A 13,488-nucleotide genomic window follows, 5' to 3' on the forward strand; every position below is an offset into this window, starting at 1 on the left:
TCACACGGGAGCATTTACCCACTGAAGTCGGTTACGACGCAGAGCTGCATGAGCTTCTATGAGACAGTTTGTGACTATTCTTCATTGTGCAAACCCACAGTTCTATCAGCCATCGGGGTGGCTGGTCTCAGACGATCCCGCAGGTGAAGAAGCTGGATGTGGAGGTCCTGGGGTGCCGTGGTTACATGGGGTCTGCGGTTGTGAGGCTGGTTGGACGTACTGACAAATTCTCTAAAACGATGTTGGCGGTGTCTTATGGTAGAGAAATGGACATTGAATTCTCTGGCAACAGCTCTGGTGGACATTCCTGCAGTCAGCATGCAAATTGCACGCTCCCTCAAAACATGAGACATCTGTGGCATCGTGTTGTGTGACAAAACTGCACATTTTAGAGTGGCCTTTGAATGACCCCAGCACAAGGTGTGTAATGATCATGCAGTTTAATGAACTTCTTGATATGCCACACCTGTCAGGTGGATGGATTTTCTTGGCAAAAGAGAAACGCTCACTAACAGGGATGTAAACAAATTTGTGTACAAAATGTGTCTCCTTTGTGTTACCGTGGTTAATGATGTCCACTGCGTTAGTGAATTGAGGGGAGGGGGGCATTGCCTACCTTGTTTGGGGTTGACGTCCTGGGGGTGGTGTCCGGAGTGGGGTCCGGGGCAAAATGTTCGTCGCTGTACGTGATGAGGGGGGTGAGCGGATGAACCGCATGCGATGGCTGCACCACCGGAACCTTATTGGACTGGAATGGAGAGGGAGAGAGAGACACAATGAGAGAGGCAGAACACATTAAACAAGGAATTACATTACCTTTCCTCATTTCAGTTAGCAGCTAGCATTTACAGAGTTTTACCGTTTAAAATCAAGTCCCGGCCCTCTCTCAAATGACAAGGGTACGGCCGTTGGGTGATTTGTGTAGCCCACACACACACACACACACACACACGCACACGCACGCGCACGCGCACGCGCACACGCACACACACACACACACACACACACACACACACACACACACACACACACACACACACACACACACACACAGGATCTGGTAAGATGAAAGGGGTGGTGCAGTCACAATTTTCCTGTTTTTAATTATATTTTCACACCATGAGGTCGAAATACGACTCTGAAATGGTGAAAATGCTCTTTTAGTGTAACAGATTTTGGAAATGTAAACCCCCCTGGAATTTCAGCCTGTTCGGGTGGCATGGAGTTTCTGGCCAACGGCATGACATCACAATCTGATCTGATTATTCTGACCAATGACCAGTAATCTTTTATTTGCATATGTATCCTCCTACTTTGAAGAGGTAACTGCGGTAGGCTCTAGAGTCTCTAAACGATCTTATCTGACAATCAGGGTTGTGTATATACTGTAAATATACTTAAATGTGTATCAACACACCCATACGATCAGACTGAGCATTTCAATGGCAAAAGGAGGCTCAGGAAATAAATTATTACAAATATTTTCCTGAGTTATTTTCCTGAAATAAACAGTGATTTATTAAACACGTGATGCTAAAGAATAATATTTAAAAAAGACTGCATGGGGGCTTTAATGGCACAGTAAAAAATAAAACACCTTCCCGCAAGGGAGGTCTCAATGTACTCCCCTTCCAGCCTTTCCCCAACACCTCAAAACTTTGTTTAGCCTTGGTCAGTGAGTACTGCCCCTATTTTCTGCCTAAGGGCAGAGGGGGTTGGAAAGAAGGGGGAGAGTGAAAGAGAAAGCCCCACAGGGTAGCGTTAGAGCAGAGGTCTTAGCAGTGAGATCAAAGGCAGTCATTAGCCGGTGAATAAGAGGAGTTCATTACAGAGCCAGAGCCGGGGGAAGCAGGAGCGAAGGAGGGATGAGCGATGGAGGAGGGGTGATGATAGGGCAAGAGAAAGAGGGAAGGATGACAAGACACGGAAGGAGGACGAGAGAGAGAAAGAACATGTTTCCCGTGCCAAAAAGCCCCTTGAATTGAAAGATAAGGACAAGAAAGGGAAGGAGAGAGAGAACGAGAGAGAGGACGAGGGAGAGGACGAGGGAGAGGACGAGGGAGAGGACGAGGGAGAGGACGAGAGAGAGGACGAGAGAGAGGACGAGAGAGAGGACGAGGGAGAGGACGAGGGAGAGGACGAGGGAGAGGACGAGAGAGAGGACGAGAGAGAGGACGAGGGAGAGGACGAGAGAGAGGACGAGAGAGAGGACGAGAGAGAGGACGAGGGAGAGAACGAGAGAGAGGACGAGGGAGAGGACGAGAGAGAGGACGAGAGAGAGGACGAGGGAGAGGACGAGAGAGAGGACGAGGGAGAGGACGAGAGAGAGGACGAGAGAGAGGGACGAGGGAGAGGACGAGAGAGAGGACGAGAGAGAGGACGAGGGAGAGGACGAGGGAGAGGACGAGAGAGAGACGAGGGAGAGGACGAGAGAGAGGACGAGGGAGAGGACGAGGGAGAGGACGAGAGAGAGGACGAGAGAGAGGACGAGGGAGAGGACGAGGGAGAGGACGAGGGAGAGGACGAGGGAGAGGACGAGAGAGAGGACGAGAGAGAGGACGAGGGAGAGGACGAGAGAGAGGACGAGAGAGAGGACGAGGGAGAGGACGAGCGAGAGGACGAGGGAGAGGACGAGAGAGAGGACGAGGGAGAGGACGAGGGAGAGGACGAGAGAGAGGACGAGAGAGAGGACGACGGAGAGGACGAGGAGAGGACGAGGGAGAGGACGAGGGAGAGGACGAGGGAGAGGACGAGAGAGAGGACGAGAGAGAGGACGAGGGAGAGGACGAGAGAGAGGACGAGGGAGAGGACGAGAGAGAGGACGAGGGAGAGGACGAGAGAGAGGACGAGGGAGAGGACGAGAGAGAGGACGAGAGAGAGGACGAGAGAGAGGACGAGAGAGAGGACGAGGGAGAGGACGAGAGAGAGGACGAGGGAGAGGACGAGGGAGAGGACGAGAGAGAGGACGAGAGAGAGGACGAGAGAGAGGACGAGAGAGAGGACGAGGGAGAGGACGAGGGAGAGGACGAGAGAGAGGACGAGGGAGAGGACGAGAGAGAGGACGAGAGAGAGGACGAGGGAGAGGACGAGAGAGAGGACGAGGGAGAGGACGAGAGAGAGGACGAGGGAGAGGACGAGAGAGAGGACGAGGGAGAGTACGAGAGAGAGAACGAGAGAGAGGACGAGGGAGAGGACGAGAGAGAGGACGAGGGAGAGGACGAGAGAGAGGACGAGGAGAGGACGAGAGAGAGTTCTCATAGAGGCGTCTGCAGTAGAACCAAAAGGCAGGGTTAATCACGTCAGCAGTGGTCTGGCCACAGCACCCAATTCCCTACCACCCCCCACCCTTAGGCTGACTCACAGAGGCCTGCACCCCCCACAGAGGCCTGCCCCTCCAACTCAGGCAGCCCCCCAGCCGCTTACACGCTCCAACAGCACTGAACACATGGTACTGCTTAGCCATACTAAATCTACTACTCACAATCAGAGCACCCAGCACTGACCCTGGACCTGATTGACTTGTAGAGACAAAACAGCATTTCTAAAGGATATACGGCTTTGTCTGAAAAAACGATCAATCTATTCCGGTGTGTATGAGAATGATGGGTAAAAGTATAGCATGATATTTCAAAAGGCTATACGCTTGATCTGAAAGGCATCCATCAACCCATCCAACACATTTTGACTACACCCAATATTGCCCAACATATAACAAATGCTATCCCTAAACAAACAAACATATATATATATATATATATATACAGTTAAAGTTGGAAGTTTACATACACTTTGAAGTCATTAAAACTTGTTTTTCAACCACTCCACAAATTTCTTGTTAACAAACTATAGTTTTGGCAAGTCGGTTAGCACATCTACTTTGTGCATGACACAAGTAATTTTTCCAACAATTGTTTACAGACAGATTATTTCACTTATAATTCACTGTATCACAATTTGACCTACATTAAGTTGACTGAAGTTTACATACACTAAGTTGACTTTGCCTTTAAACAGCTTGGAAAATTCCAGACAATTATGTCATGGCTTTAGAAGCTTCTGATTGACAAATTGACATAATTTGAGTCAATTGGAGGTGTACCTGTGGACGTATTTCAAGGCCTACCTTCAAACCCAGTGCCTCTTTGCTTGACATCATGGGAAAATCTAAAGAAATCAGCCAAGACCTCAGAAAAAATTGTAGACCTCCACAAGTCTAGTTCATCCTTGGGAGAAATTTCCAAATGCCTGAAGGTAGAACGTTCATCTGTAAAACAATAGACACTTTCTGTGTCCTAAAGGTGAACGTACTTTGGTGCAAGACGTGCAAATCAATCCCAGAACAACAGCAAAGGACCTTGTGAAGATGCTGGAGGGAACAGGTACAAAAGTATCTATATCCACAGTAAAAACTAGTTCTATATTGACATAACCTGAAAGGCCGCTCAGCAATGAAGAAGCAACTGCTGCAAAACCGACATAAAAAAGCCAGAATACGGTTTGCAACTGCACATGGGGACAAATATCGTACTTTCTGGAGAAATGGCCTCTGGTCTGGTGAAACAAAAATAGAACTGTTTGCCGAAGAACACCATCCCAACCGTGAAGCACGGGGTGGCAGCATCATGTTGTGGGGGTGCTTTGCTGCAGGAGGGACTGGTGCACTTCACAAAATAGATGGCTTCATGAGGTTGGAAAATTATGTGGATATATTGAAGCAACATCTCAAGAGATCAGTCAGGAAGTTAAAGCTTGGTTGCAAATGGGTCTTCCAAATGACCCTGAGCATACTCCCAAAGTTGTGGCAAAATGGCTTTTAAGGACAACAAAGTCAAGGTATTGGAGTGGCCATCACAAAACTCTGACCTCAATTCTTTTGAAAATGTGTGGGCAGAACTGAAAAAGCATGTGCGAGCAAGTAGGCCTACAAAACCTGACTCAGTTACACCTGCTCTGCCAGGAGGAATGGGCCGAATTTCACCCCACTTATTGTGGGAAGCTTGGGGAAGGCTATCCATAAAGTTAAACAATTTAATGACAATTCTACCAAATACTAATTGAGTGTGTGTAAACGTCTGGCCCACTGGGAATGTGATGAAAGAAATAAAAGCTGAAATAAATAATTCTCTACACTATTATTCTGACATTTCACATTCTTAAAATAAAGTGGTGATGCTAACTGACCTAAAACAGGGAATTTTCACTAGGATTAAATGTCAGGAATTGTGAAAAAGTTTAAATGTATTTGGCTGAGGGGTATGTAAAACCTACGACTTCAACTGTATATATATATATATATATATATATATATATATATATATATATATATATATATATATATATAAACACCACTAGGTAACTTTCATTGGCTTAATTTGCAGTAACTTGCATTGGCTTAATTTGCAGCGAGGCGATTCGTGCTAAGGTGACATTCTCAGCATGCTAATTTGTGGCAGAGCCACGACTCCCCTGGAATTTCCTGTGTTGCCGGACCGGACCCCTCACAGACTAGCACCAAACTACCACCTCTCCCCCTACCCACTCTGGGAATGTCCTAACCAGGGGTTTAGCAGTAGGGTGGGTCTCAGATATGCACACCTTACTAAAATGGCCTTCATATGTGTCAGATTCCGAAGCCTGGTTAAGCATCAAGACCCCCAGGTCTCCAGCCCTCTCTCTTTTGCTCTCTCTCTCACACACACACACACACACACACACACACACACACACACACACACACACACACACACACACACACACACACACACACACACACACACACACACACACACACACACACACACACACACACACACACACACACACACAACAAACATATCAAGTACGTTTGGCTTGACCATCTCTTACGTAATGTTGGATCCTGCCTCAAAATAGTCCAACATTTTCAGAACTAATTTGCATAGTAATGAAAAACACCCCAAAAAGGGGTTCTGATGAAAAATAGAGTGAGTATCAACTACAGAAAATGCTCAATCCAACTTCAAACTAAATTAGCTCACTCATAGCAACTAATTAGTCCCTAAACCCTGTCTCTAAAGTCCTGACGTCTCAAGCCCAGGAGAACCCAGGTCAGCCAGGGTCATAGGTCAGGGGATAATCTGTGTGTTGGAATAGCTTTAATGGCACTTTATCCCACCAGGATGAGGACCGAAGAGGACTCCCAAATAGAGGGCCTGAATTGGGCCTGGAGCAGCCAGAGACATGCCTGTACTAGCTGGGGCTAAAATTATACCATCCTCACCCCTCTTCTCTTAATTGTTACGCCTTTCAGCTCACATTTGCTTCCCTGCGGGAACGAGATAAGAACCTGGATGGAGGATTTTCATTTAAGCTCTCCAGTCTTCGGGTTCTCTTTCCGACAGACGGAGAGAGAGTGAGGATGGAGAGAGAGTGAGAGAGAGAGAGAAGGAGAGAGAAAGAGAGAGGATCCTAAACCATATAAATGAGACAATTTAACAAGCATGCAGTCATTGATGCAGGTACACACACAACCCCATGCACACACTTCCCCCTATATCTCCAGCTCCATCCCATGGCAGAAAAACCAACACGGCCCGCTTGCTGACGGACTCTCTGGCACCTGAGAAAGCCGAGGAGCTTTTGAAATGCCCTTGCCTCCACCATATTGGAGAAGACCTCTTTGTGCTCTCCCAGTTGCAGCTGTCACAGCCCATTTCTCTCAACTTCTTAATAAACTGTGTCTCCATTGTGTGCTGTCCTTAAGGCTAAATCCACCAGGGGAAACCTGGGGGCTTCTGTGACCGACACAGCTTTTACTGAATCTAGGAGGCACATACACTGTATGCATCCTCTACCTAAACCATAGCTCTACTACCAGCCAGTACCATCCTCTGACTAAACCGTAGCACCACTATTAGCCACTAGCCAGCACCATCCTCTACCTAAACCATAGCACCACTATTAGCCACTAGCCAGCACCATCCTCTACCTAAACCATAGCCCACTACTAGCCAGCACTATCCTCTACCTAAACCATAGCCCACTACTAGCCAGCACCATCCTCTAACTAAACCATAGCACCACTACTAGCCACTAGCCAGCACCATCCTCTAACTAAACCATAGCCCACTACTAGCCAGCACCATCCTCTACCTAAACCATAGCTTCACTACTAGCCACTAACCAGCACCATCCTCTACCTAAACCATAGCTTCACTACTAGCCACTAGCCAGCACCATCCTCTACCTAAACCATAGCCCACTACTAGCCACTAGCCAGCACCATCCTCTACCTAAACCATAGCTTCACTACTAGCCACTAGCCAGCACCATCCTCTACCTAAACCATAGCACCACTACTAGCCACTAGCCAGCACCATCCTCTACCTAAACCATAGCTTCACTACTAGCCACTAGCCAGCACCATCCTCTACCTAAACCATAGCTTCACTACTAGCCACTAGCCAGCACCACCCTCTAACTAACCCGTAGCTCCACTACTAGCCACTAGCCAGCACCATCCTCTAACTAAACCATAGCTCCACTACTAGCCACTAGCCAGCACCATCCTCTAACTAACCCATAGCTCCACTACTAGCCACTAGCCAGCACCATCCTCTAACTAACCCATAGCTCCACTACTAGCCACTAGCCAGCACCATCCACCAAGATGTCTGTATACAGATGCCAAAATAAAATGCTAAATTGTCACAATATTAAATGGACACAAAGAGTTTTGGGGGACTTGACTTGCACAAGGAGAAGGAGGAGGTATTTCTGTTCGCCCAGAAAACAAGTCATTGGAGGTGACCGGGTACTACTGAAGGAGCTGCCATTTGAAAACTTTAATAGTTCAGGTGGTTTCTTATGGACTAGCCGCACCTTCCTTCCTTTAAACCACTCCCTGCTTCATGCCAAGTTTACAAAGAAGAAACTTTTTTTAAATACTTTTGTACTACGCAGTTAGAGGAAGTGGTTGCACAGCTCTGACTTGACCACGACCATTGAGGGTCATGCAATGTCGCCGCGATTTGATCTCCCCTTCTTGTCCCCCGGGACGATGGCTCAAACTGTGGCGGCAGCGGTCTTTTTTACGACAGGGAAGAAATAGGCTTAGGTTCTCTTTTCTATTCATATTTCACACAGAGACAGACAGAGGGCACGGATTTGGAAATAAATGTTCCATTTGAGAATTTTATAACCGGGCTTGGCCGGCCCTTTTCAAGCGGCCTCAGATGTGGTTTGAAAAGAAATTCATTGCGCGGAACTGGAGCTGGCAGAGAGCCACGGTGTTTGAGAGGAGAAACCCTAGCGCCAACTCTTTGCTTTGTAACAGAACAGGGAGGCTCAATGCCTTGGCGTGCTGCTCTCTCTCTGTGTGTGTGTGTGTGTGTGTGTGTGTGTGTGTGTGTGTGTGTGTGTGTGTGTGTGTGTGTGTGTGTGTGTGTGTGTGTGTGTGTGTGTGTGTGTGTGTGTGTGTGTGTGTGTGTGTGTGTGTGTGTGTGTGTGTGTGTGTGTGTGTGTGTCAAAAATGGGGGGTATTGCTTGGGTAAATGCAACTGGTGTCTTGTGTGAGGAAGGTTGGATGGAGGTTAGATGGATGGGTGGTCAGATACAACCCAGTTCATTTCCTGGGTGACTCCACTGTTGTTAGATTTAAGGTTGTATTCCACACAGAGTCAGGATCTAGTATGGGTACCATTGTGAGGGAGCGTAGTCATTCTGCTGGTACAGATCAGTGTGTTTGTGCACGCAAGTGTGTGTGTGTGTGTGTGTGTGTGTGTGTGTGTGTGTGTGTGTGTGTGTGTGTGTGTGTGTGTGTGTGTGTGTGTGTGTGTGTGTGTGTGTGTGTGTGTGTGTGTGTGTGTGTGTGTGTGTGTGTGTGTGTGTGTGTGTGTGTGCGCGTGCGCGTGCGTGTGCGTGTGTGTACCTGCATGGATATTCAGAAGTCCCATCTAAATTTGATCAGTTTCTCATACAGGAAAATAATCCTGCAGCAACAGGAAATGTGAATTATTATGTGGATTATAATTAAATGGTCATTTTTGTAGGGATTGATACATTTTCAGTATGTATGCAGTGGTCACTAGGCAACACAGCCACAAAGTCCTAGAATCTGATTTGAAATCTAACCTTAAGCACACTGCTAACCCTAATGCCTAACACTGATATCGCCACCCCTTCCCTTGCATCGTGTACAGCGCTAGTTGACAGTTGGCTAACATTGTCGTACAGTCTCAGATGGGAAGGGATTCTCCACCCCCCCACCACCTCTCCTTCCCCCACTGCCTGCTTGGCATCCCCCCCCCCCCCCCACCACTTGCCTTTTGTGCTCCACTCAATTATCCATCGTCTGCCGAGTGAGGGGGGAAGGAAAACTAAAAAAAGGGGAAGTTTATAATAATCGCTGCCCACTTCTGTAATTTATATGCAATGAGGACTCAGCGTGCCCGTAGCTACAATCAAGTGTGTGTCGGAACCACGTGGGATGTTTCCACAAACCATGGAGGACGGAGAGACTAAAGTAGCAGATTCCCATGATTCCCCATGCTGCTAAATCCGCTGACTGAAAAGCCCTTCCTCAGCTCCTTGCTGTTCTGTTATGCAGCCAGGGCCCTTAACAGCCACACCTGAAAATACACACTGTTACAGATTGAGTCCGGTCACGTACTCTGGAAGGGAGGGAGGGAGGCAGGGAGGCAGGTAGGGAGGGAGGCAGGGAGGCAGGGGAGAGAGAGAGAGAGAGGCATAGACAGAGAGAGAGAGAGAGAGAGAGAGAGAGAGAGAGAGAGAGAGAGAGAGAGAGAGAGAGAGAGAGAGAGAGAGAGAGAGAGACAGAGACAGAGACAGAGACAGAGGCATAGACAGACAGAGAGAGAGAGAGAGAGAGAGAGAGAGAGAGAGAGAGAGAGAGAGAGAGAGAGAGAGAGAGAGAGAGAGAGAGAGAGAGAGAGAGGCAGAGAGAGAGAGACAGAGAGAGAGACAGAGGCAGAGAGAGAGAGAGAGAGAGAGAGAGAGAGAGAGAGGTAAATATATGTGACCTGTTGCCACAAGGACAAACTCCATTGTAAATACACACACAGAAAGAGACAGACATACATACATACATACAGACAGACAGACAGACAGACAGACAGACAGACAGACAGACAGACAGACAGACAGACAGACAGACAGACAGACAGACAGACATACATACATACAGACAGACAGACAGACAGACAGACAGACAGACAGACAGACAGACAGACAGACAGACAGACAGACAGACAGACAGACAGACAGACAGACAGACAGACAGACAGACAGACAGACAGACAGACAGACAGACAGACAGACAGACAGACAGACAGACAGACAGACAGACAGACAGACAGACAGACAGACAGACAGATCAAAGGTATAACCACAGGCAACAGAATGTGTTGGCACAGAAGATACCGGAAGTATCCTGTTTTTCAGGAGGAAAGCAGAGAAGAGGTGAAGCCTGAAAACCAAATGCTTCCGGGTTTAGTCTGAGCGCTCAGGCCTTTCTTTTACACCTGCTACGTTAGGTTCATGTTCTGGTTAGCTTGACGATTACTCTTCTTGGCCGGTTCACACACATATTCCCGCTGCGTTATCCTGATGTCTGTATCGCTGCACACCTGCTTGACCACACGTGACCTTTTGGTCTGTGTTTCAGGAAGGACTGTTTGATGACATACACACAATCTGTCTATGAGTCAGTCAGCACATACTAACTAGCATGTTAGAGGACAATCAATGTAAATACATACAGTACAGAGGAAAATCACAGTGTACACACAGTACAGAGGAAAATCACAGTGTACACATACAGTATAGAGGAAAATCACAGTGTACACATACAGTATAGAGGAAAATCACAGTGTACACATACAGTACAGAGGAAAATCACAGTGTACACATACAGTATAGAGGAAAATCACAGTGTACACATACAGTATAGAGGAAAATCACAGTGTACACACAGTACAGAGGAAAATCACAGTGTACACACAGTATAGAGGAAAATCACAGTGTACACATACAGTATAGAGGAAAATCACAGTGTACACATACAGTACAGAGGAAAATCACAGTGTACACACAGTATAGAGGAAAATCACAGTGTACACACAGTACAGAGGAAAATCACAGTGTACACATACAGTATAGAGGAAAATCACAGTGTACACACAGTACAGAGGAAAATCAGTGTACACATACAGTATAGAGGAAAATCACAGTGTACACACAGTACAGAGGAAAATCAGTGTACACATACAGTATAGAGGAAAATCACAGTGTACATACAGTATAGAGGAAAATCACAGTGTACACATACAGTATAGAGGAAAATCACAGTGTACACATACAGTATAGAGGAAAATCACAGTGTACACACAGTACAGAGGAAAATCACAGTGTACACATACAGTATAGAGGAAAATCACAGTGTACACATACAGTATAGAGGAAAATCACAGTGTACATACAGTACAGAGGAAAATCACAGTGTACACATACAGTATAGAGGAAAATCACAGTGTACACACACAGTACAGAGGAAAATCACAGTGTACACACACACAGTACAGAGGAAAATCACAGTGTACCCATACAGTATAGAGGAAAATCACAGTGTACACACACAGTACAGAGGAAAATCACAGTGTACACATACAGTATAGAGGAAAATCACAGTGTACACACAGTACAGAGGAAAATCACAGTGTACACATACAGTATAGAGGAAAATCACAGTGTACACACAGTACAGAGGAAAATCACAGTGTACACACAGTACAGAGGAAAATCACAGTGTACACATACAGTATAGAGGAAAATCACAGTGTACACACAGTACAGAGGAAAATCACAGTGTACACATACAGTATAGAGGAAAATCACAGTGTACACACAGTACAGAGGAAAATCACAGTGTACACACAGTACAGAGGAAAATCACAGTGTACACACAATACAGAGGAAAATCACAGTGTACACATACAGTATAGAGGAAAATCACAGTGTACACACAGTACAGAGGAAAATCACAGTGTACACATACAGTATAGAGGAAAATCACAGTGTACACATACAGTATAGAGGAAAATCACAGTGTACACACAGTACAGAGGAAAATCACAGTGTACACATACAGTATAGAGGAAAATCACAGTATACACATACAGTATAGAGGAAAATCACAGTGTACACATACAGTACAGAGGAAAATCACAGTGTACACACAGTACAGAGGAAAATCACAGTGTACACACAGTACAGAGGAAAATCACAGTGTACACATACAGTATAGAGGAAAATCACAGTGTACACACAGTACAGAGGAAAATCACAGTGTACACATACAGTATAGAGGAAAATCACAGTGTACACACACAGTACAGAGGACAATCACAGTGTACACACAGTACAGAGGAAAATCACAGTGTACACACAGTTACAGAGGAAAATCACAGTCTACACATACAGTATAGAGGAAAATCACAGTGTACACATACAGTACAGAGGAAAATCACAGTGTACACATACAGTATAGAGGAAAATCACAGTGTACACATACAGTACAGAGGAAAATCACAGTGTACACATACAGTACAGAGGAAAATCACAGTGTACACATACAGTATAGAGGAAAATCACAGTGTACACATACAGTACAGAGGAAAATCACAGTGTACACATACAGTATAGAGGAAAATCACAGTGTACACATACAGTACATTAATGTAGACTAGATCGTCATGACACTTCAGCCTCTACTGAAATGATATCAGTCTTTCTCAGCTGAGAGAGAATTCATCTGAAAGTAAAGAATGGGGAGACCAACCAAGACGAGAGCAAAACCAGCCCAGATCCTGCCTCTCCTAGCTTGTTTAAACACTTCTCAGACACAGTGCCACTGATGACTCCATACAGGGCTACTGTAAAAAGCTGTGAACACAAAGGCATTAGATAGAGAGAACTGTGGGCGTGGGGCAAACTAAAGCCCTATGGAGACATACATAGTCTGGCCAGGTGTTCCCTCTCAGTTGCTCTGTGTGTGTGGAATGCCTGACCTTTGCACAACAAAGTTGAGCAAACACACCCCCTCCAAAAACGTCCCCCTCCCAGTGTCTCTCCATTTATAGGCCACAGAAAGAAAGGGACCGCCACTCTCCTCTCTCCATTACCTCTCCACCAAAACACACTACCAACCCGGGTGAAGTTTAAATAAATAACCAATTACTATTCCCAGAGTGGTTTGAACCCCCAGGAAGTCAGTCAGCCAGCCCAGCTCTCGGTGAAGTGTTAAAAATTGAACGTTTTATTGGCAGGATGGCCTTTTGGCCAGGGGGCTTAATGTAACGAAACCCAATTAATAAGAGAAGAAAGCCAGGCCGCCAGCGAGGGATGGAGGGGGGAGAGGGAGGGAAAGGGGGAGCGCCACGCGCCCAGGGTAATGAGAGGAACGAGGGGAGCGGAGGAGTGAACGAACGAGGG

General features: G+C 46.5%; 1 protein-coding gene across 1 annotated transcript in view; it reads right to left on the reverse strand.

The window, feature by feature from the left end:
* Positions 1 to 568: 568 nt before the first annotated feature.
* LOC124002045 (lymphoid enhancer-binding factor 1-like) overlaps positions 569 to 13,488 on the reverse strand; it is a 33,746-nt gene continuing 20,826 nt past the window's right edge. Inside the window, exon 4 of the mRNA XM_046309264.1 lies at positions 569 to 748. Within this exon, the coding sequence (XP_046165220.1) occupies positions 584 to 748 (165 nt within the window). The 3' untranslated portion in view covers positions 569 to 583. The remainder of the gene's footprint in view (positions 749 to 13,488) is intronic.

This window comes from Oncorhynchus gorbuscha, linkage group LG17 (genome assembly GCF_021184085.1).
Source record: "Oncorhynchus gorbuscha isolate QuinsamMale2020 ecotype Even-year linkage group LG17, OgorEven_v1.0, whole genome shotgun sequence".
Lineage (NCBI taxonomy): Eukaryota > Metazoa > Chordata > Actinopteri > Salmoniformes > Salmonidae > Oncorhynchus > Oncorhynchus gorbuscha.